General features: G+C 44.9%; 1 pseudogene and 1 gene segment (V, D, J or C); one reads left to right on the forward strand and one right to left on the reverse strand.

Annotated features, from left to right (window-relative positions):
- Positions 1–22,150, reverse strand: part of LOC104673310 — a 167,610-nt gene extending 145,460 nt beyond the window's left edge. The window contains 2 exon segments of the C gene segment in view: positions 21,684–22,001; positions 22,105–22,150. Of these exon segments, the coding sequence occupies positions 21,684–22,001; positions 22,105–22,150 (364 nt within the window).
- On the forward strand, positions 7,077–9,259 carry LOC115897495 (annotated as a pseudogene).
- Positions 22,151–23,143: the final 993 nt, after the last annotated feature.

Raw genomic sequence — 23,143 nt, forward strand, 5'->3', positions numbered from 1 at the left:
AGGACCTAGGTGTAGCTCAAGCCATCACTTTAATGGTACAAATCATCAACTTCCATGGCATCCAAGTGTTGCTAATTCTGCAGGTGTGCAGAATACAAGAACCACGAGGGCATGGCTTTCTCCACCTAGCTTTCAAAGAATGCTGTGGACAGCCTAAGGTCTCAGGTAGTGAGTTGTTGCAGAGATGGAGTCACCACACTGGGCCCTTAGCACAATGTCAAACAGAAATGTGGATTTGGAGGCACCACAAAGAGTTTCCAGTCAGCCTAGGAGAGCTAGAGGGATGAGAGTCCCACCTGTGGGAACAGCTGAGTGGACTGAACCCAGCAAATCCATAGGGGCAAGACTGTCGGAGGCCTTGGGTGCCCATCCCCCACCCCAGTGTGCACAAGATGCAGTCAAGGAGGATGATTTTCCAGTTTTAAGGCTTAATGTTGTTTTCCCTGTTAGATTTTGGACTAGGCTCCCCTTCTCCTTGCCTATCTCTAAGCTTTGGAATGGGAATTTCTATCCCATACCTGCTCCATCATTCACTGTATTTGAAAGTAGATAATTCGTTTTGACTTTATAGGCTCACAGATGGAAACAATTTGTATCAGGCTAAATTGTGCCTTCAGTCTCACTCATATCCGATTTAGATGAGACTTTGGACTTCATACTTTTGCACTGATGCTGAATGAGTTAAGACTTTGTAGATAATTGGGATGGAATGAATGTAGTTTACATTGTGATAAGGACGTAAATTTTGGTATTAGGAAAAGAATGCTATGGTTTAAATGTGTCACCCAAAGTTTATGATTTGGAAAAAATCTTTAATGCAACAGTGTTAAGAGGTGGGACTTTATTATGTGATTAGGTCATGAAGGCTCTGTCCTCATGAATGGATTACTGTCAGTATCATGGGATTGGGCTAGTTATTACAGGATTGAGTTTCTAATAAAAGATGGTCTCCTTTCTCTCACAGACAAGTGGTCTCTTGCTTATCTTCCTGTGCTGTGAGATGACGCAGTGAGAAGGCCCTTTTCAGATGCCAGCGCCTTGATATTGGACTTCTCTGACTCAAGTACCATTAAGTATAAATTTCTTTTTTAAAAAAATTGCCCATTCTCCATGTGGTGGGCATCTGTAGTCCCAGCTACTCGGGAGGCTGAGGTAGGAGAATGGTGTGAACCTGGGAGGCGGAGCTGGCAGTGAGCGGAGATCACGCCACTGCACTCCAGCCTGGGCAACAGAGTGAGACTCTGTCACAAAAAAGAAAAAAACAATTGCCCAGTCTCTGGTATTCTGTTATAGCAACACAAAGACAGACTGAGACTAAGCCGTTGTAACATGTGTGAGGTGATACCTCATTGTGGTTTTAATTTGCATTTCCCTGATGATTAGTGATACTGAGTGTCTTTATGTTGAGTGAAATAAGCCTAGTACAAAATAATTGCTCCATGATCTCACTTATACATGTAATCTAAAAATGTTGAACTCAGAGAAGTAGAGAGTAGCATGTTGCCTACCAGGGGCTGGTGTCAGGAGGATGTGAAAGCTGAGACGTTGGTGAAAGGGTAGAGTTTTGGTTAGATAGAAGGAATTCGTTTGAAGATCTATTGCACAGCATGGTGACCTCAGGGATGTTAATGTACTATATGTACTTGAAAACTGATAAGAGAGTATATTTTACACATTTATACCATAAAAAAAGCAGTATGTGAGGTGATGAACATGTTTATTTACTTGATTTGATGCTTTCACAATGCACGCATGTATCAAAACATCACGTTGTACCCCATAATATAATGAAATGCAATATATTTTTCTTTTTCTTTTTATTATACTTTAAGTTCTAGGGTACATGTGCATAACGTGCAGGTTTGTTACATATGTATACTTGTGCCATGTTGGTGTGCTGCACCCATCAACTCGTCAGCACCCATCAATTCATCATTTATATCAGGTATAACTCCCAATGCAATCCCTCCCCCCTCCCCCCTCCCCATGATAGGCCCCTGGTGTGTGATGTTCCCCTTCCCGAGTCCAAGTGATCACATTGTTCAGTTCCCACCTATGAGTGAGAACATGCGGTGTTTGGTTTTCTGTTCTTGTGATAGTTTGCTAAGAATGATGGTTTCCAGCTGCATCCATGTCCCTACAAAGGACGCAAACTCATCCTTTTTTATGGCTGCATAGTATTCTATGGTGTATATGTGCCACATTTTCTTAATCCAGTCTGTCACAGATGGACATTTGGGTTGATTCCAAGTCTTTGCTATTGTGAATAGTGCCGCAATAAACATACGTGTGCATGTGTCTTTATAGCAGGATGATTTATAATCCTTTGGGTATATACCCAGTAGTGGGATGGCTGGGTCATATGGTACATCTAGTTCTAGATCCTTGAGGAATTGCCATACTGTTTTCTATAATGGTTGAACTAGTTTACAATCCCACCAACAGTGTAAAAGTGTTCCTATTTCTCCACATCCTCTCCAACACTTGTTGTTTCCTGACTTTTTAATGATTGCCATTCTAACTGGTGTGAGATGGTATCTCATTGTGGTTTTGATTTGCATGAAATGCAATATATTTTTCTAGTAACTCTGATGCCTCTGTTTCTTCAACAAGAGTTTCTGGAGATTGTTTTTTCCTTGGACAATGTTTCCTCTCTGCTGTATTTATACAGTTTCCCTTTCCCATGGGTTGATTTAAGACAGTGGCAATTTATTTATTCTGTATTATCTGGTGGTTTCACTGAGAACTTACCAAATAGCCACTTGAAACCATCTGGTGCCACCATCTGAAGGACACAGATTTTCTAAGTGTAGACCGCAAGCATATTTTAACACTTTTTAAATCAAAATCGGTGTTTAAATTTTGATATTTTACAATGCCTTCTTTGATTCCCTCCTAAGATCTAACCCTTGAACGTGTAAAAAGGCCTGGGACCCACGTTACGGCTGTGCTTGGCATGACGATGTCTGCAGAAATTCCTTTGACTTTCTACATGGAGCTCAGCCTACGTATCAGTCAGTTCGCTAGGAGGTCAGAGTACTTCTCAAAGATCCTTAGTGTGTTGTTTCATTTTGAGAGGTTTCCAGCCATCATGAGACACCTTTTGGTTTTAAAATCATCACAGACTAGTTTATGATTCCAAAAGCATACCTGCTTTCTGTCCATATGTTTGCTCTGTGGCTTTTGATTTGCTAAAATGCTGTAATAACTGCAGTAAGTTCTACCATCTGGATTAATTTTCACCTCAGATGGAAGAGTGTATTTTAAGATAAAGATAAAATAGTAATAGTACATTCTCCTTGGTAATATCCAGTTCTATATTTTGAGCTATGGTCTGTCAATAAATAATGTTATGTCAGGGTCCTTAATGGAGTATCTGAACATCTAAGAAAGGTACAGAAGTTTCCCTAATTAAGATACAAACCATGGTGAACACAAGCTTGCTATGCACCCATGTCTCCTGTCTGTCTCGCTGTGCACCTGACACTCATTTTAACCTCACCAGGAACTCAGTTAACTTCCAAATCAGTTTATTGTAATGCCTCTAGGTAACTATATGTGGCAATTTTAGCAAAAATGAATAAACAACTCATCAGAGAAGCTAATACAGAAGAAAGCAAGTGGCCCTGGGCTTGCTTTCATAAAAGCAGCATGCACCAGGCAGTTGATTCTCTTGGCTGTCGGCACTGGCACACCCAGCATGCTGTCTTCATCCCCTAAATAAACTTCATCATGCGTGGACAGGCTGGCAGCATTCCCATGGCCATATGCAGATGCAAGGCCGACAGGTAAATGGGAAGACTGCAATTCTTCTTCTCTCCTCCTCTGAAGAATGGCCCAAGAATGCCCTCTTCAGATCCTCCCCTCTGCCGCCCTCACCAGAACTGTCCACAGAGAAACAAAATCCCTGACGGGAAAAACGAGGCTGGATCAACGGGACTGGCGGTTTCTCATTGAGGAAATGTGAGGTCAGCTTCTAGGGTGGGCAATTCAGGAAATTATCCAGCAGTTTTGTAATTGATGGCTATGGAAAATGAGCCGTTGGGATGACTAATGACTCACATTCCATTATTCCAAGTGAGAAACAGACATCACAGTTCGCCATAACCAAATTTTCATAACCTAAATTGATTACTTTACATTTCTTCCTACATCTTCTCTTAAGAATTTTTAACCGTGAATGTGTCTTACCTACATTCCCAGTATTTAAAACTGGGCTTTCAAGAGATTCTAGAGAATTCGAGGACTAAGAACAGTGAAACTTCTGTATGTTCAGCAGCTCCCAAAACAACACAGTATTACCCAGGGACACAGTTCTGTGCTTCAGCATAATTCAGCTTCTGTATTTCCTAACGGCTCCAATAGTGACCCTCCATTCCATCAAACATTTGGCCTTCTCTTTCTCAACATCCCCTCCATTCATAGATTCTACTCTCAGCTCTTTCTGAGTATCGTAAAAGCCAGCAGATGGACACTCCTGATCTCCTGAACATGACACCCAGCACTCTCATGTGATTGGCTCCTCTCGGCGTGGTGACTTCAAAGGCATCTCATTTAAATAATTACCATTTTTTCCCTTCTGTAACAAAGTGTTTCTTTCCATTGTGCCTTCCCATGAGCATTTTAATGTAATTTATGGTCCAGCCACAGTTTTTAATACACACAAATGCCACAACCTCTTTCTAGCCCTGGAAACCTGATTAATTCTTCTCTGGGGATGAGCACACCCAGGAAACACACCCCCATTCACATAAACACGGGCACAGCGATGACGGGTTCTTCTGTGAGGGAGAGTTTACAGCATCCTCCCTCCAACTCCACGGGCCCTGAAGACCAAGACACGCTCTTTCACACCTGTGCAAGCTCCGGCCCAGCGACGGCCTGCTGAGGAAAGGCTTACCTGGGACTGGGTGCTGGGTTCCTCTCTTCCCCTCTCCTGTCCCAAAGCAGGTCCATCACCCTGCTCAGGTCTGAAAAGAAGGGTCCAGGTTTGTCTGGCCATGAGACTTTTTCAATTTATAGAAGCTCTCCTATTACCTACTGTATTCATTTTATAGGGCTTTTTATAACAAAATACCGCATATTGAGTGGCTTACAATACAAAACCGATTTCCTCACAGTGGGGAGGATGAAAGCCTAAGATCAAGCTGCCAGCTGGTGGGTTTCCTCGAAGGTCTCGCTCCCTGGTGTGCAGACGGTGCCTTCCTGCTGTTCTGTGGTAACATGACCATCCGTCGGGGCGTGTGCACCCTCCCTCCTGCTTCCCCTTCTTATAACAACAGTCGGATTGCAGTAGGGCCCCACTCCAGAAATCTCACTTTAACTTATTCATCTCTTTAAAAGACACTCATCCAAGTATGATTTCATTCTGAAGGACCAAGGGTTGGGACTTCAACACATGAATTTAGGAGGGACACAGTCTCCCATAGGCAGCCTCCTTCAGGGAGGTCAAATATCCTCCTTCTCCTCCCTGTGAAAACCCTGAAGGGGACAGGGAAAGGGCGTCCAACTGCACACTTGTAGAGGGGAAACCGGCTTCATCCGTAATCGTACATCTGTGGTAAAACGGCGGGATCCAAAGGGATGGAAGGTGGGAGCATGGGGCATTGGAAGGTGGGAGCACGGGGCATTGGAAGGCAAAGTGCCACACAACACAGCCTTCGAAACACACCACGGTCACGTTAAGTTTGAATAGAGTGACCACATTTGCCAGGAAAGGGAAATATTTACACTTTCGAGGAAATAGTAATTTGTGTTTCTGATTACGATCTGGCGTTGGATCTTCCATCCCCTCATAAGCAATGACAGAATTGGCAGAAATATGCAAAATATTTGTTCTCAGACATGAGACACCCACAGAGGGCCCCCTGTGTCCTTCCCTGAGAACTGATCGGCTCGTGCATCTGAAGAAATGACCAAAGACCAGGAGAGAACCACACAGAAGTATCGGAGGGACAGCACCTGGGCTCGTGGGGTCAGGAATAGCGTCTGCCCCGAATAGATGGACTAAGTAAAAAGTATCATAATTCGCAAGGGTTTTACACAGCACGGAAGAAAGAGTTACCCTATTTCAACTGTTGATCTTGTGAACCCAGGAACTCTGAGACAGATCTCAGTGAATTTAGCAAGTTTCCTTTGCCAGGGTTGAGGACACGCCTGTGACACGGCCTCAGGAAGTCCTGATGACAATGGCCCAGGGTGGTCGGGCACAGCTTGATTTACGCACTTCAGGGAGACATGAGACATCAGTGAATATAAGAAGGACATGAGTTCCACCCAGAAAGGCTCAGACAACTCAAAGCAAGTCCTCCCCACTTAGAGCTTCCAGGTCACAGGTAGGTGAGAGACAGATGGTTGCATTCTTTTGAGTTTCTGATCTATCTCTGTGACCACAGGGACAGCTTTAAATAGACTGGGAGGCAAGTTTTCCATGAGTGGTTCCCAGCTCGACAGGGCCCAAGATACTTTCCTTTCACAATCTGGTAACTTCAAACCAAACTTCAAAACCAAAACAAAACGAAACACCAACAAAAAGAATAAGACATGGTACTTATGAAGACGAGAAAACATCAGTCCACAAGGAAAGTATTGGCAGTGTCCACCTCCACATGGCAACGGACCAAGCAATGTGACCCACAGAAAGGAGCGGTATTAACCCACAGAGCGACCGAGAATAACACGCCTGATGCGAGGGCATTGAACACATCTTTGTACTTTGCAGATTCAGAAAGCAACAGAAAAGACGGACGGTGGTAAAAGAGACAGAGCCCTGCTTCCCTCTCCCTTTTCCCTTCCTGATGAATCCTCATAGCCAGGACCCTCAGCCTCATTCCGTGTGCAGCAGCTGCCATCCTCTCTGGGTCCACCCCTGCCCCGCCCTGGGACTGTTACCTCATTCCCTCCAGGAGTCCAGGTGCCCCCAGGGTGTGGTGCAGGAGCCTGCGGGGAGGTCCTTTGTTCTCTGTCAGGGTCTCCCTGGGAGGGACGCAGCCACCGCAGCTGGTTGGGGCCTGGCTTCCCCAAGGACAGGCCTTTCCTTTCCCATTCTCTTTGGATGACTATCCCTGGGCTGAGACATGAGGCCGGCAGAGGTGCGGGTCACCCTTAGGGCCCCCCTCTTGCTGCTGGGGCTCTGGGCACTCCTGGCTCTAGTCTGGTGTTCTCAAGGCCGTCCCTTGTGGCATTACGCATCCTCCGAGGTTGTGATTCCCAGGAAGGAGACGCACCGTGGCAAAGGCCTTCAGTTTCCCGGCTGGCTGTCCTACCCCTGCGTTTTGGGGGTCAAAGACACGTCGTTCACATGCGGAGAAAACACCTTCTTTGGCCCAGACATCTGCTGGTGACAACTCAGGATGACCAAGGAGCCTTGCAGGTGGATGACCCCTACATCCCTCCAGACTGCTACTACCTCGGCTACCTGGAGGAGGTGCCTCTGTCCATGGCCACCATCGACACGTGCTATGGGGGCCTTAGAGGCGTCATGATGCTGGACGACCTTGCCTACGAAATCAAACCCCTCCAGGATTCCCGCAGATTTGAACATGTTGTTTCTCAGATAGTGGCCGAGTCCAACGCAACGGGGCCCACATTTAGAGATGGTGACAATGAGGAGACAGACCCCCTGTTATCTGAAGCAAATGACAGCATGAATCCCAGGTTATCTCCATCGCTGTAGAGTTCTCATAGAAGTAATATAAAAGGCCACGGTCAATGTTCCAACTCATATTATCGTATATATGGCAATATTACAACGTGTTGCAAAGAGGTGGTCCAGATGTTCAGTGTCATTGACAGCATTGTTCAAAATACTGATCTGCGGTACTAGATTTATATTTTGACGGTATATAATAGTCGTGACCCAGCCCCTGTGAATGACAATCGATATCATAGTGCAATGATTAACTATTTTAGAAGAACCTTTTTTGATACTTTTCGTGTTCATTCTTCCACACTACTTATTAAAGACGCACCACATGAATCTAACTATGAACCAAAAAGATATAGCTTCTGTTCACATTTAGGCCTTATACACATTGGTACTCTAGGCAGACATTATTTATTGGTAGCCGTCATAACAACCCACAAACTGATGAGAAGTTTTGGTGTGGGTTATGATTATAAATACTGCACATGTCAGAGAAGGACCTCCTGCATTATGCAGCGATATCCTGGGATGACAGATGCATTCAGTAACTGTTCTTATGGACATTTACAAAATTGTTTTGTAAATTCAGCGCAGTGCGTTTTCAAAGCACTCGCTCCAGTGTATAACGAAACCGTGACAACGGTTCTCTGTGGAAACCTCATCGTGGAAGGGAGGGAGGAATGTGACTGTGGCTCCTTCAAGCAGTGTTATGCCAGTCGTTGCTGCCGAAGTGACTGTCACTTCACACCGGGGAGCATCTGTCATCTAGGAGACTGCTGTACAAACTGCAGCTTCTCCCCACCAGGGACTCTCTGCAGACCTATCCAAAATATATGTGACCTTCCAGAGTACTGTCACGGGACCACCTTGACATGCCCCCCAGATTTTATTTGCAAGATGGAACCCCGTGCACTGAAGAAGGCTACTGCTATCATGGGAACTGCACTGACCGCAATGTGCTCTGCAAGGCGATCTTTGTTGTCGGTGCTAAGGATGCTCCTGAGGACTGCTATGACATCAATCTTGAAAGTCACCGATTTGGACATTGAACTCGAGAACGAACAGCTATCGCCTATGAGGCTTGTGTAGGAAAAGATAAGTTTTGTGGAAGACTGCAGTGTACCAACGTGACCCATCTTCCCCGGCTGCAGGAACATGTTTCATTCCATCACTCAGTGAGAGGAAGGTTTCAGTGTTTTGGATTGGATGAACACCGTGCAACAGGCCCAACTGATGTTGGGCGTGTGATAGACGGCACTCCTTGCACTGATGGAAACTTCTGTAATAACACCCAGTGCAATGCGACTATCACTTCCCTGGGCTACGACTGTCACCCTGAGAAGTGCAGTCACAGAGGGGTCTGCAACAACAGAAGGAACTGCCATTGCCATATAGGCTGGGATCCTCCACGGTGCCTAAGAAGAGGTGCTGGTGGGAGTGCCGACAGCGGGCCACCTCCAAGAAGAACACGTTCGGTCAAACAAAGCCAGCAGTCAGTGCTGTATCTGAGAGTGGTCTTTGGTCGTAATTGCACTGCTCTTTGGGACGGCCACAAATGCACAAACTCTCAGGACCACCACCGTTAAGGAAGTGACAGTTACTGACCCAGAATAAGACTAATTCAGCCTCCCGACCCCGGTAAAGATACAGAGAATATAACAGCAGAATCTATGAAACAGGATCACGGTGGGGGGATGCCAAAGGTCAAGTCCACATTTCTTGAAGTCTGCAGGAGGCACAGGGTCCTGTCTCACATCATGGGTAATGGGAGGCGTTGGCTTCTGTCTCAGGTTCGGTAGGTTGCTGATGCTCACTCTGAAATAAATCTTCATAAACACACATTGTGCCCTCCACATTTTCTTAGACTCTGCTGGGAGCCCAAACTTGGCCAGAGCCTCTGGCCTGGAGAGACCTGAGTGAGCATCTGGCTCTTGACCTGAGGTCGCTGGTCCCAGAAGTAACAGAAGTTGCCACCAGCTCCTTACAGGGCCCATTCATGACATTTCTCCAGAAGTGAGCTCCAGAGCAATGAGCTTCCTCATTCCCCAGGTAATCTGTCCTTCTCTAAACCCAAAGTCAGTTTAGGGTGACCCAGGCTACTCCCTGTTCCCTGTCTCTTCCTCACAGGGATGCTGTGGGATTTGCAGTGAGAGGGACCTGGGTTCAAATTCCCCACCAAGCAAATCCCCCTACCTGGGTCCCAGCTTCCCGTATGTGGGAAAATGAATTCCTGAGGTTGATTGCTGCATGCAATGAAATTCAACTAGAAAAATAGGCGGACGTGCGGGGCAAGCTCTCTGGCATTCAGTGTGAGCTGTGTGAGTGGCAGCTGCCCCTCCCTTCCCGCCCCACATTTCCTTGAACTGAAACGGGAAGGGAAGCTGAGTTAGTCGTGATGAGGAAGAGAAACCAGGCTTGTAGCAGCACAGGCTGGTCCGGGTGAAAACAGGGCTAGGTGTGTTGCTAAGTTATTGTGAAGGAAAATGAAAGTTAAAATGTATAAAGAACTGAATGAAATAACATTTTAGGCCGGGCGCGGTGGCTCAAGCCTGTAATCCCAGCACTTTGGGAGGCCGAGACGGGCGGATCACGAGGTCAGGAGATCGAGACCATCCTGGCTAACACGGTGAAACCCCATCTCTACTAAAAATACAAAAACTAGCCGGGCGAAGTGGCGGGCGCCTGTAGTCCCAGCTACTCGGGAGGCTGAGGCAGGAGAATGGCGTAAACCCGGGAGGCGGAGCTTGCAGTGAGCTGAGATCCGGCCACTGCACTCTAGCCCGGGCGACAGAGTGAGACTCTGCCTCAAAAAAAAAAAAAAAAAAAAAAGAAATAACATTTTATTTTAAATTAAAATTCACAATAATATTGACTTTTAAAATGCAGTGTAGATATGTCACAGAGAATGTCAAACGCAAAGCCCACAAACGGAAGAAATCACACTTCCCATACCGTCCACAGAAAACCGCTGATATTCTAGAGTAGTACTGAGATCTAGCATTCTTCTGAATACACCTGTGGTTCTAGCTGCCCTGCTTCCATAACGTTGTTTAGAATTCCCACCCCTTTCTCCAAACACAGCTTGATATCCTTTCTCTCAACCTGCTTAGAAATTTCCTTCATTCAGCTGACATAAAAGATGTGAGCAATCCATTCCTGTGCCCCTCTCAGTGTATTTTATTATTTTGTGGGTGAATGCTAATGGACAGTTACCTGTGAGGTCAGTGAATACGATGCCCTCCTGCTGTGTGCCCTTCGGGTGTGAGGTCTTTTGCTGATAGAGCAGCAGGCCCGCCCCACCCTTTTTGCATCTCCACCCCCCACCTCACACTCCAGCTGACCTCTCTCCTGTGGCCTGGGGTATTCCCCGGAGGCAAAGATCACCCCTCTCTCAAGAGCCCACTCACTTGGTGCCCATGCAAGACCACCACGCTTGGCACAGCCCCACCTCATGTCAGGGCCTCTGTCCCCTTCCCCACCCCCTAAGCAGATGGGACCGGCAGGGACACTGCTCAGGGCAGGGGGCGGAGGTATGTGTGGAAGAAAGGCAAATGTGCATTCTGTTGGAGAAATATTATAGGTAGTTTGAGCAAAAAATCTAATGCCTTGTGAACTTTTAGAATGACACATATTTTAACGAAGAATGTGACCAATCGAGTTCATGTTGAAGTCAGGTAAACACTATTTAGAGCAACAACAATATCAAAAACACAAGCCAACAGTTCACCAAGAGAAACCATGGTTAACACCATGGACATGGTCTTCCAAGAGCATCAGCACTTAAATCCTCGAAATCTGCACGTCTCAGCACCTGTTGTCTTGAGCTGCCCTCCTGTGTGTTCTAATCACTCCTAACCACGGGGCCTGCACTGTGGGAGATCCGAGCTGTGCCAGGTGGAGGGAGCAGAACAACTGCTACCAGGTTGTTGGTGTGGATGCCGAGGCCGCCCGAGCAGGTGTAAACTCCCACCTGTGGGCCAGGGAAGAGTGCACAGGAGACATGTCCTGGGCATAGGGTGAGGGAGAGCCGTGGGGGCTCTGGGTTCTGAGGAGGGTTCTGGCCTGGCAGGGACAAGACCAACCAGCACGTGAGGCCAGGCTGGAGTCTGGACCTCTGAGGCTGTAAGGGTCATGGGCAGCTTGGCCCAAGGGGTTGTCCTGGTTCTCAGTGGGGTACTTTCAAATGTTCCTTCTTCCTCCAATCCCCCTCCTCCTCTCTTTCTGGAGTGGGTCCACTCCCAGAGTCTGCAACTCTGCATCCGTCCTGAACATTGATCTTCCAATTCCATCCTCTTCTCTTCTGCTGTGTCTAAGCTGCTGTGCAGCCACCTGCTGTAATTTACTGTTGTATATTTAATATTGTACCATACATCTGTTCTGTTTCCTTCGTCATAAATGCTTCATTTCATGCTCGGCATCTGAGAACACAAGGCCTTGTCAGCTGTCACCTCCTTCCATTCTCTGTTTCCTTCCTCCTATCCCCATGTTTGCTCATCATGTCCAGTCTCCTGCCATCCTGAATGCTTCTGATGGAAGGTCCGAAATGTCTCATGAGCATTGTGAAGATTCTTTGTAATGTGACCTTGTTCTAGGCAGGAATTCTCCCTCACCCACCCCTGGAAGCCAAGTATAGGCAGATTGCATGCTCAATCAAAGACTGAGCTAACTTAACACTGGCTTTGGTTTGAAGCTTTCTCCAATCTCCAGGGCACAGGATTTCGGGGAGTACAGGTGAGAGTCTGGGTGTTACCCTTCAGGATGTTGTAAAGTCAATTTCACCTAGTCTATGCCACGGACTATGGAAACTACAGATAGATAGATAGATAGATAGATAGATAGATAGATAGATAGATATAGACATAGTTCTGTCCCTCTAGAGAACCCTAATATTTATATATAATATAATATATATTATATATACTACATTATATATAATACATAATATATATTAGATATATTTAATACATAATATATATTTTATATATATATATATTAGAGTTTATTAAGGAGCATTAAACTCACACAGTTACAAGGTCCCACAGTAGGCCGCCTGCAAGCTGAGGAGCAAGGAAGCCAGTCCAATTCCCAAAGCTGAAGAACTTGAAGTCCGATGTTTGAGGGCAGGAAGCATCCAGCACAGGAGAAAGATGTAGGCTGGGAGACTAAGCCAGTCTAGTCTTTTCATGTTTTTCTGCCTGCTTTATATCCTGGCCACACTGGCAGCTGATTAGATGCTGCCCACCTCGATTAAGGGTAGGTCTGACTTTCCCAGCCCACTGGCTCAAATGTTAATCTCCTTTGGCAACACCCTCACAGACACAGCCAGGATCAATCCTTTGCATGCTTCAGCCCAATCAAGTTGACACTCAGTAGTAACCATCACAAGTCCACCCCTTGTCAACTTGAGCCCACACGAATCTCCTGAGATCATACATAAGCTTCAAACAAAGACAATAATAAGGTCATAATTACACCTAATGTAATACAACTATCTTTTGTACAACCAGAAATGCACCAGTCCCCAACCCAAATGCTATTACATGAAGTTAAGAACACTTAAATGCTGATACGAAGTCAATAAATTTTATGTCACATGATAAAGGAAAAAAGAAATAAAATGAAGGAATTTTCTGAGTACAAGGGTACACATGCACAAACATGCTTTTAACAAAAGAAGGAAATACTGATGACAATTACAGTCCTCATTTCTGCAACTGACCATGTAGTTGTAGCTGGTATTGATGCCTACCTTCTTCTACTACCCATTCTGTATTCCCTTTGCCTTCAGCAAGCATCACAGCAGGTCGTGGTTTTTTTCCTAGTGGAGTGACACAAACCTTCATTCCTGAAGGGTCTGGGCCATTCATAGTCCTGCCTGGATTGAGCTGTTATAGTCTCCCATCGACCTTAATGACAGGGCATGGGAATGCTAAGAGACGCCCTAATGGATCGCCTGTATTCCATACATACTCTTCCTTACCTCCATTGTGGAGTAATAGACTGATTGCATCTTGATAGTCCAGGTCAGCCACCCAGTCAACACTGCAACTCCCTTCTTAGCCTGTGGACTTAAAGGTAGGAGGGCCCAAAGTGTCCAGGTGGCAATCTTAACTTCCAGTTTAATGGAATTGTTGTTGTGTCTCCTGACAGCAGCATTATTCCCATTGGAACTAAGACCTCTAGGCCAACAGAATGTAATGTCATGGGAACAGGAAGCAAAAATTTTGCTAGTGGATCACTGGGGGCGATGGTGAATGGTGCCACTTCCACTTCCACCCTTGACTCCCGCATCCATGAATTATGGCTATGGGAGAAACAGGACCATATATTGGATGCTGATTCAGAGCATACACGGTCTTCCGGAGAGCTTTGGCTCAGCCCTGCAAAGTATTGTCACCTAGTTGGCATTGTGACTTCGAAAGGCTATTCCATTTTCCTGTCAATCCAGCTGCTTCAGGATGATGGGGAACATGGTAAGACAAGTAAATCCCATGAGCATGAGCCTACTGCCACACTTCTTTAGCCATCAAGGGAGTGCGTTGGCCAGAGGCAATGCTATGTGGAATACTGTGACAGTGGATAAGGCATTCCATGAGTCCACAGATGGTAGTCTTGGCAAAAGCATTGCATGCATATCTGATGTCAGTGTCTATTTCAGTGAGGAAAAACCTCTGCCATTTCCAGGATGAAAGAGGGCCAATATAATCCAACCTGCCACCAGGTAGCTGGCTGATCACCATGAGGAATGGTGCCTTTTGGGTAGAGACACAGAACCAAACCATATCATGCCACCCCAGCCCCTCTCCAATCTCATGTTCTCTTTGCATTTCAAAACCAATCATGCCTTCCCAACAGTACCCAAACTTCTTAACTCATTTCAGCATTAACTCAAAAGTCCAAGTCCAAAGTCATATTGGAGACAAGGCAAGTCCCTTCCATCTATGAACCTGTAAAATGAGAAAGAAGTCAGTTACTTCCAAGAAACAATGGGGGTAGAGACATTAGATAAATGCTCCCATTTCAGATGGGAGAAATGGACCAAAATAAAGGGGCTACAGGTCACATGCAAGCCCAAAATCCAGTGGGGCAGTCATTAAATCTTAAAGCTCCCAAATAATCTCCTTTGACTCCATTTCTCACATTCAGGGCATGCTAATGCAAAGTGGGGGCTCCCACAACCTTGGGAAGCTCTTACTCTGTGACTTTGCAGGCTTTGCAGCTCTGATCCCATGGCTGCTCTCATGGGCTTTGCAGAGTTCAGCCCTTCTGGCTATTCTCATTGAGTGCCTGCAGCTTTTCCAGGTGCCCAGTGCAAGCTGTTAATGGATCTACCATTCTGGAGTCTGAAGGATGGTGGCCCTCTTCTCACAGCCCCATTAGTCACTGCCCCAATGGGGACTCTGTGTGGGGGCTCCAACCCCCCATTTCCCTTCTGCACTGCCCTAGCAGAGGCTCTCCATGAGGGCTTTGCCTCTGGAGCAGACTTCTGGCTGGACATCCAGTCATTTCTATAAATCCTCTGAGATCTAGGCAGAGAATCACAAAGCTGAACTCGTCTCTTCTGCACACCCACAAGCCCAACATCATGTGGAAGCCACCAAGGATTGGGGCTTGTACCTTCTGAAGCAATGGCCTGAGCTATACTTTGGACTTTTAAAGCCACAGCTAGAGCTGGAGCAACTGGGACACAGGGCACCAAGTCCCAAGGCTCCACAGAGCAGCTGGGCCCTGTACCCAGCCCATGAAACCATGTTTCCCTGATAGGGCTCCAGGTCTGTGGTTGGAAGGGCTGCTGCAAAGATCTCTGACATGCCCTGAAAATGTATCCCCTGTTGTCTTGGTTATTAATATTCATCTCCTCATTACTTATGCAAATTTCTGCAGCCAACTTGAATTTCTCCCTCGAAAATGTGGCTTTTTTTACTACCACATGGCTTGGCTGCGAATTTTCCAAACTTTTATGCTCTGTTTCCCTTTTAAACATAAGTTCCTATTTCAGATCATCTCTCTCAAGTGCAAAAGTTCCACAGATTTCTAGGGCAGGGACAAAATTCCATCAAGTTTGGTTTAATATATTTTAGAGAGGCATGAGACATCAATCAAATACATTTAACAGAACCATTGGTTTGGTCCAGAAAGGTGGAACAACTCAAAGCAAGGGCTTCCAGGGTATAGGTGAATTTAAACATTTTCTGGTTGACAATTGGTTGAGTTTTTCTAAAGACCTGGGATAGATAGAAAGGTAATGTTAAGTCCAAAATTCTTTTGAAGTCTTTTAGTGGTTGCCCTTAGAGACAATAGGTGACAAATGTTTCCTATTCAGATCTTAGTTCATCTCTTTAGGATTGGGAGGTTCTAGATGCAAAAGATCTAGCTATATTGACAGAGATTCTTTACAGATGCAAATTTTCCCCTACAAAGAACGACTTTGCTGGGCCATTTCTTTCTTTCTTTTCTTTCTTTCCTCTTTTCCTCCTTTCCTTCTTTCCTTCCTTCCTTCCTTTCTTCCCTCCCTCCTCTCCCTCTCTTTCTGTCTTTTCTCTTTCTCTTTCTTTCTTTCTCTCTCTTCTCTTCTCTTCTCTTCTTTCTCTCTCTCTCTCTCTCTCTCTCTCTCTCTCTCTCTCTCTCTCTCTTTCTTTCTTTCTTTCTTTCATCTTGATGGAATTTTGCTCTAGTTGCCCAGGCTGGAGTACAATGGCACTATCCCTGCTCACCACAAGCTCCACCTCCTGGGTTCAAGCAATTCTCCTGCCTCAGTCTCCCGAGTAGCTAGGATTACAAGCATGTGCCACCACACTCGGCTAATTTTGTATTTTTATTAGACATGGGGTTTCTCCATGTTGGTCAGGCTGGTCTCGAACTCCCAACCTCAGGTGATCCACCAGCCTCAGCCTCCCAAAGTACTGGGATTACAGGCATGACCCACCATGCCCAGCCTGCAGGGTCATCTCAGAGTAGGGCAAAGAAACATCTTTTGGGGTAAAATATTTTGATTTTCTTATTTGTCTCATAATGTTATGCTAGAGTTACTTTGGAAAGTAAATCATGATATATAGGTTTAAATAAAACCCATCTGATGATAATATATGATTTGTAGAGTGTGACATCCCAGACTCCTTATATAGGAACTCGAGCAAGATAAAAAAATCAGAGTTTAGTCCTCACCACCTAAGACCATCTCAGTTTGGACAACACTATTCATGTCACTATCAGCATTTTGATCAAAACCACTCAACAAGTCTCTAGGAAGTTCCAAACTTTCCCACATCTTCCTGTCTTCTTTCAATTTCTTCAAACGATTCCAACCTCTGCCATGGGGAACTTAGTTCCAAAGCTGCTTCGAGATTTTGAGTTATCTTTACAGAAGTTCCCCACTCCTGGTATCAATTTACTATATTAGTCTGTTTTCACATTGCTATAAAGAACTGCCTGAAAGTGGGTAATTTGTAAAGAAAAGAGGTTTAATTGACTCACAGTTCTGTGTGGTTAGGGTCGGGGACTCAGGAAACTTGCAATCATGATACAAGTGGAAGCAGGCATGTGACACATGGCAGCAGGTGAGAAACAGAGAGAGAGATAGAGAAAGAGAGAGAGAGAGAATGAAGGAGGAACCACCACACATCGATAAAACCATCAGATCTCATGTGTCAGCTTCCCAGCCTCATTCCACCACCTATGCATTTCCCCTCAAAAAGGTGGACATACTTCTCATGCAAATGCATGAAAACCTAATCCTGTTTTGAAGTTTTCTGCTCAGAAGACCAATAATAGCACTTATATTTTAGCAAAGTTATTTGTAATGTGAACATGATTATATTGCCAGAAATAAAATTTTAAAAAATCATTGCAACAATTTTTTTTGAATTATAGTTTAAGTTCTAGGGTACATGTGCACAACGTGCAGGTTTGTTACATATGTATACATGTGCCATGTTGGTGTGCTGCACCCATTAACTTGTCATTTACATTAGGTATTTCTCCTAATGCTATCTCCCCCGCTCTCCCCACCCCACGAAAGACCCCAGTGTATGATGTTCCCAACCCTGTGTCAGAGTGTTCTCATTGTTCAATTCCGACATATGAGTGAGAACATGTGGTGTTTGGTTTTCTGTCCTTGCGATAGTTTGCTCAGAATGATACTTTCAAGCTTCATCCATGTCCCTACAAAGGACATAAACCCATCCTTTTTTATGGTTGCATAGTATTCCATGGTGTATATTTGACTCATTTTCATAATCCAATCTACCATTGATGGACATTTGGGTTGGTTCCAAGTCTTTGCTATTGTGAATAGTGCTGCTATAAACACATGTGTGCATGTGTCTTTAGAGCAGCATGATTTATAATCCTTTGGGTATATACCCAGTAATGGGATGGCTGGGTCAAATGGTATTTCCAGTTTTAGATCCTTGAGGAATCGCCACACTGTCTTCCACAATGGTTGAACTAGTTTAAAGTCCCACCAGCTGTGTAAAAGTGTTCCTATTTCTCCACATCCTCTCCAGCACCTGTTGTTTCCTGACTTTTTAATGGTTGCCATTCTAACTGGTGTGAGATGATATCTCATTGTGGTTTTGATTTGCATTTCTCTGATGGTCAGTGATGATGAGCATTTTTTCATGTGTCTGTTGGCTGTATAAATGTCTTCTTTTGAGAAGTGTTTGTTCATATCCTTTGCCCACTTTTTGATGGGGTTGTTTTGCCTTTTTCTTGTAAATTTGTTTAAGTTCTCTGCAGATTCTGGATATTAGCCCTTTGTCAGACGGGTAGATTGCAAAAATTTTCTCCCATTCTGTGAGTTGCCTGTTCACTCTGATGGTAGTTTCTTTTGCTGTGCATAAACTATTTAGATTAATTAGATCCCATTTGTCTATTTTCGATTTTGTTGCCATTGCTTTTGGTGTTTTAGACATGAAGTCCTTGCCCATGCCTATGTCCTGAATGGTATTGCCTTGGTTTTCTTCTAGGGTTTCTATGGTTTTAGGTCTAACATTTAAGTCTTTAATCCATCTTGAATTAATTTTTGTGTAAGGTGTAAGGAAAGGATCCAGTTTCAGCTTTCTACATATGGCTAGCCAGTTTTCCCAGTACCATTTATTAAATAGGGAATCTTTTCCCCATTTCTTGTTTTTGTCAGGGTTGTCAAAGATCAGATAATTGTAGATGTGTGGTATTATTTCTGAGAGCTGTATTCTGTTCCATTGGTCTGTATCTCTGTTTTGGTACCAGCACCATGCTGTTTTGGTTACTGTAACCTTGTAGTATAGTTTGAAGTCAGATAGCGTGATGCCTCCAACTTTGTTCTTTTGGCTTAGGATTGTCTTGGCAATGTGGGCTCTTTTTTGGTTCCATATGAACTTTAAAGTAGTTTTTTCCAATTCTGTGAAGAAAGTCACTGGTAGCTTGATGGGGATGGCATTGAATCTATAAATTACCTTGGGCAATATGGCCATTTTCATGATATTGATTCTTCCTATCCATGAGCATGGAATGTTCTTCCATTTGTTTGTGTCCTCTTTTATTTCATTGAGCAGTGGTTTGTAGTTCTCCTTGAAGAGGTCCTTCACATCCCTTGTAAGTTGGATTCCTAGGTATTTTATTCTCTTTGAAGCAATTGTGAATGAGAGTTCACTCATGATTTGGCTCTCTGTTTGTCTGTTATTGGTGTATGGGAATGTAATTTTTGCACATTGATTTTGTATCCTGAGAGTTTGCAGAAGTTGCTTATCAGCTTAAGGATATTTTGGTCTGAGACGATGGGGTTTTCTAAATATACAGTCATGTCATCTGCAAACAGGGACAATTTGACTTCCTCTTTTTCTAATTGAATGCCCTTTATTTCCTTTTCTTGCCTGATTGCCCTGGCCAGAACTTCCAACACTATGCTGAATAGGAGTGGTGAGAGAGGGCATCCCTGTCTTATGCCAGTTTTCAAAGGAAATGCTTTCAGTTTTTGCCCATTCAGTGTGATACTGGCTGTGGTTTTGTCATAAATAGCTCTTATTGAGATACATCCCATCAATACCTAGTTTATTGAGAGTTTTTAGCATGAAAGGCTGTTGAATTTTGTCAAAGGCCTTTTCTGCATCTATTGAGATGATCATGTGGTTTTTGTCTTTGGTTCTGTTTATATGATGGATTATGTTTATTGATTTGTGTATGTTGAACCAACCTTGCATCCCAGGGATGAGGCCAACTTGATCATGGTGGATAAGTTTTTTGATGTGCTGCCATGGCAACAATTTTTTGTGTCACTTTGTCTAGACCATAGTCTCAGTTATTTAACCACAGACTAACCCAGGTGTTGCTCCAGTGGAATAACACAGGTGTTAGAAAAACCTGTCATCAGACTGGGCATAGTAGCTCACACCTGTAATCTCTGCACTTTGGGAGGCCAAGGCAGGCAGATCACCTGAGGTCACAAGGTGGAGACCAGCCTGGCCAACATGGTGAATCCCCATCTCTATAGAAATACAAAAATCAACTAGGTATGTTGGCTTGAGCCTGTACTCCCAGCTACTCAGGAGGCTGAGGCAGGAGAATCGCCTGAGCCTGGGAGGTGGAGGTTGCGGTGTGCTGAGGTTGTGCCACTGCACTACAACCTGGGGATAAAGCAAGACTCTATCTCAAAAAAAGAAAAAAAAAGAAAAAAAGAAAAAAAGAAAAGAAAAGCCTGTCATCATTTTTTCCTAAGTCAGAAAGGTTGTCCTAGATAACCTAGGTGGGGTTGATTCAATCAGAGCAATGAGAAGCTGATGTAAGGGTGGACCACAGTTGCTGGTCTTCCCAGGAATTCCAGCCTATCCTTCCTGATGATCAGCATTCTTGACGTTGGCCATGCTTAGCCAGGCCTTACATTTGCTGTCACGAGGAGCTCAAAGCACAACAAAGTGTCAATCCTCAACTCTGCCCAAAGTGGTAGGTGAGAGAGGGGACTCTGTGAGTGTGAGAAGCACAAGATCACTTCTACATTAATATCCCATTTGAGAAAACTACCATTATTTCCTTGGTGACTAAAGTCCACTTCATTTCCCAAATGTGTCTATGCACAGAAGACAACAGGAGGGGCCAGGCAACGGTGAGTGAAAAAGTCCCCTCAGCCTTCACAGGTCCTGCAGTAATCACAGCCTGGGCCACACCTGAGTTCCAGGCAACAAACCTGAGCCCTAGGATTTAGACCAAAGAATATACACCCTGTGTTTTCAGGGAAGAAAAGGAGACAAGGGAACTGTGAGACGAAGTCTGGAGAGAGGAGAAATGGGAAAGAGCCAACTGGATCTCTTATGAGTCAGATGTGCTTAGTTTTAAAAAAGAAGAGGAGTTAGCTGTGAAAACTGTCAGATTTTAAAGATTCTGGCCCTGGGTGAGCCTCCCTCTTGGCTCCAATCTGAGACCAAAAGAGATTTCCACAGTGGTCTTCACCCCAAGTCTGATTAGAAAATAGTCCCAAGGTTCCCCTGGGCTTCCTCAGGACTCTGATTTTGATGACCAAGGCAGAGTCATTTCTGCCCCCAACATGGCATTCTGGCTCCTGTGAAGTTGACGATGTGTCCTCTTGTTGCAAAAAGAAGGAAGGAAGGAAGGAAGGAAGGAAGGAAGGAAGAAGGAAGGAAGGAAGGAAGGAAGGAAGGAAGGAAGGAAGAAGAGAAAGAAAGAAAGAAAGAAAGAAAGAAAGAAGAAGAAAGAAAGAAAGAAAGAAAGAAAAGAAAGAAAGGAAAGAAAGAAAGAAAGAAAGAAAGAGGGAGGGAGGGAGGGAGGGAGGGAGGGAGGGAGGGAGGAAGGAAGGAAGGAAGGAAGGAAGGAAAAAAGGAAAACAGTTTTGCATTCAAAGACATCAAAATGTTAGTACAGAATTGTAAATCTGGAGAAATTACTTAGAAGCATTTGATAATGAGGCAGCCCCAGTCACTCACAGGAAGACAGCCCTTAGGACCACCTGCACTTACTCCTGGGGACACCCCAGTGCACAGTGACTAGGATGCTCCCTGGTGGTTCTAGGAACTTCTGCAGTGAGGTTTCTCTCTGGGCTCACACTGACTTCTCACTGTGTCTCTCATGCAGTAATACACAGCTGTGTCCTCCACTCTCAGGCTGTTCATTTGCAGATACAGTGAGTTCTTGGTGTTGTCTCTGGAGATGGTGAATCGGCCCTTCATAGAATCTGGGTAGTATGTGTTGATGCCACCATTACTGATAGCTGAGACCCACTTTAGCCACTTCCCTGGAGCCTGGTGAACCCAGTGCATCTAGTAGCTACTGAAGGTAAATCCAAATGGTGCACAGGAGAGTCTCAGGGACCCCCCAGACTTTGCCAGGCCTCCTCCAGACTCCACCAGCTGCACCTCACACGGGACACCTGCAAACAAAGAGGCACCATGATCATAAACTGCCACATATATCCACTGTTTATCTCATTTATATCCACTCACAGCAAATATCCCTACTTCTCCGTGAATCACCTTTTAAAATAGCAACAAGGAAAACCCAGCTCACCCCAAACTCCATGGTGAGTCCTGTGTGTTTAGTCCCGAACACCAAATGGAAACACCTGGGAATCCCAAGACTGGGGCTCCTCTCCCGGGCTGCAGGGTCAGGGCTGGATAGTTTTCATCAGCAGAGGAAGTGCCCTATTTGCATGTCTCCTGCTATATAGCAAGCTCTGGGGTTGGACGCCTGGGAAGAAGGCGGCACCCCGATAAAATGACCGTGACCTGCAGGAGTTTGGTGAAAATAATGGTAAAAAAATGTAGCTGGGCATTGTGGCTCACACCCGTAATCCCAGCACTTTGGGAGGCTGAGCGGGGTTGATCATATGTGAGGTCAGGAGTTTGAGACAAGCCTGGCTAACATGGTGAAACCCCATCTCTACTAAAACTACAAAAATTGGCTGGGTGGTAATGGTGTGCGCCTGTAATCCTAGCTACTTGGGAGTCTGAGGCAGGAGAATCACTTGAGCCTGGGAGTCTGAGGTTGCAGTGAGCTGAGATCACACCTCTGCACTCCAGTCTGGGTGACAGAGTGAGACCCTGTCTCAAAAGAAAATAAAAATGCTGTCTTATTATGAAATTGTGCTGTAATAAACACTTTGCACTGATCTTCCGATTTTATTTTTAAATACTTGTGTAAATTATGTTCTGCAAGAGTCAATGTTTTCACCAATTACAAACGTGGAAGTAAACCCACACATGGAGGGGCTAAGTATGTGTCTAAGAGCTCATGTCTGGGATGAGTGAACCCCGATATCTGGGCATGTGCTCCTCATCACTGGCTCTGACTGCTCCCTAAACCAACTCCAGGACAGAGCTGGGTGTGCCTAGTGTGGTTTGCAGAATCCACTTCCGGTATTGAGAACTTGTGTGACTTCGCTGCACTCCAGCAGTCACCTGAAAATATGGAGAGAACTAGACTTCAGGCAGATGAATTTTTAGGTATTTCTGACATTTAATATATTTTTATACCTTTCTATTACTCCTTCCTTGTCTAAGTTTCCATGTGTTT

The sequence above is a fragment of the Rhinopithecus roxellana genome, chromosome 5 (assembly GCF_007565055.1).
Source record: "Rhinopithecus roxellana isolate Shanxi Qingling chromosome 5, ASM756505v1, whole genome shotgun sequence".
Taxonomy (NCBI): Eukaryota; Metazoa; Chordata; class Mammalia; order Primates; family Cercopithecidae; genus Rhinopithecus; species Rhinopithecus roxellana.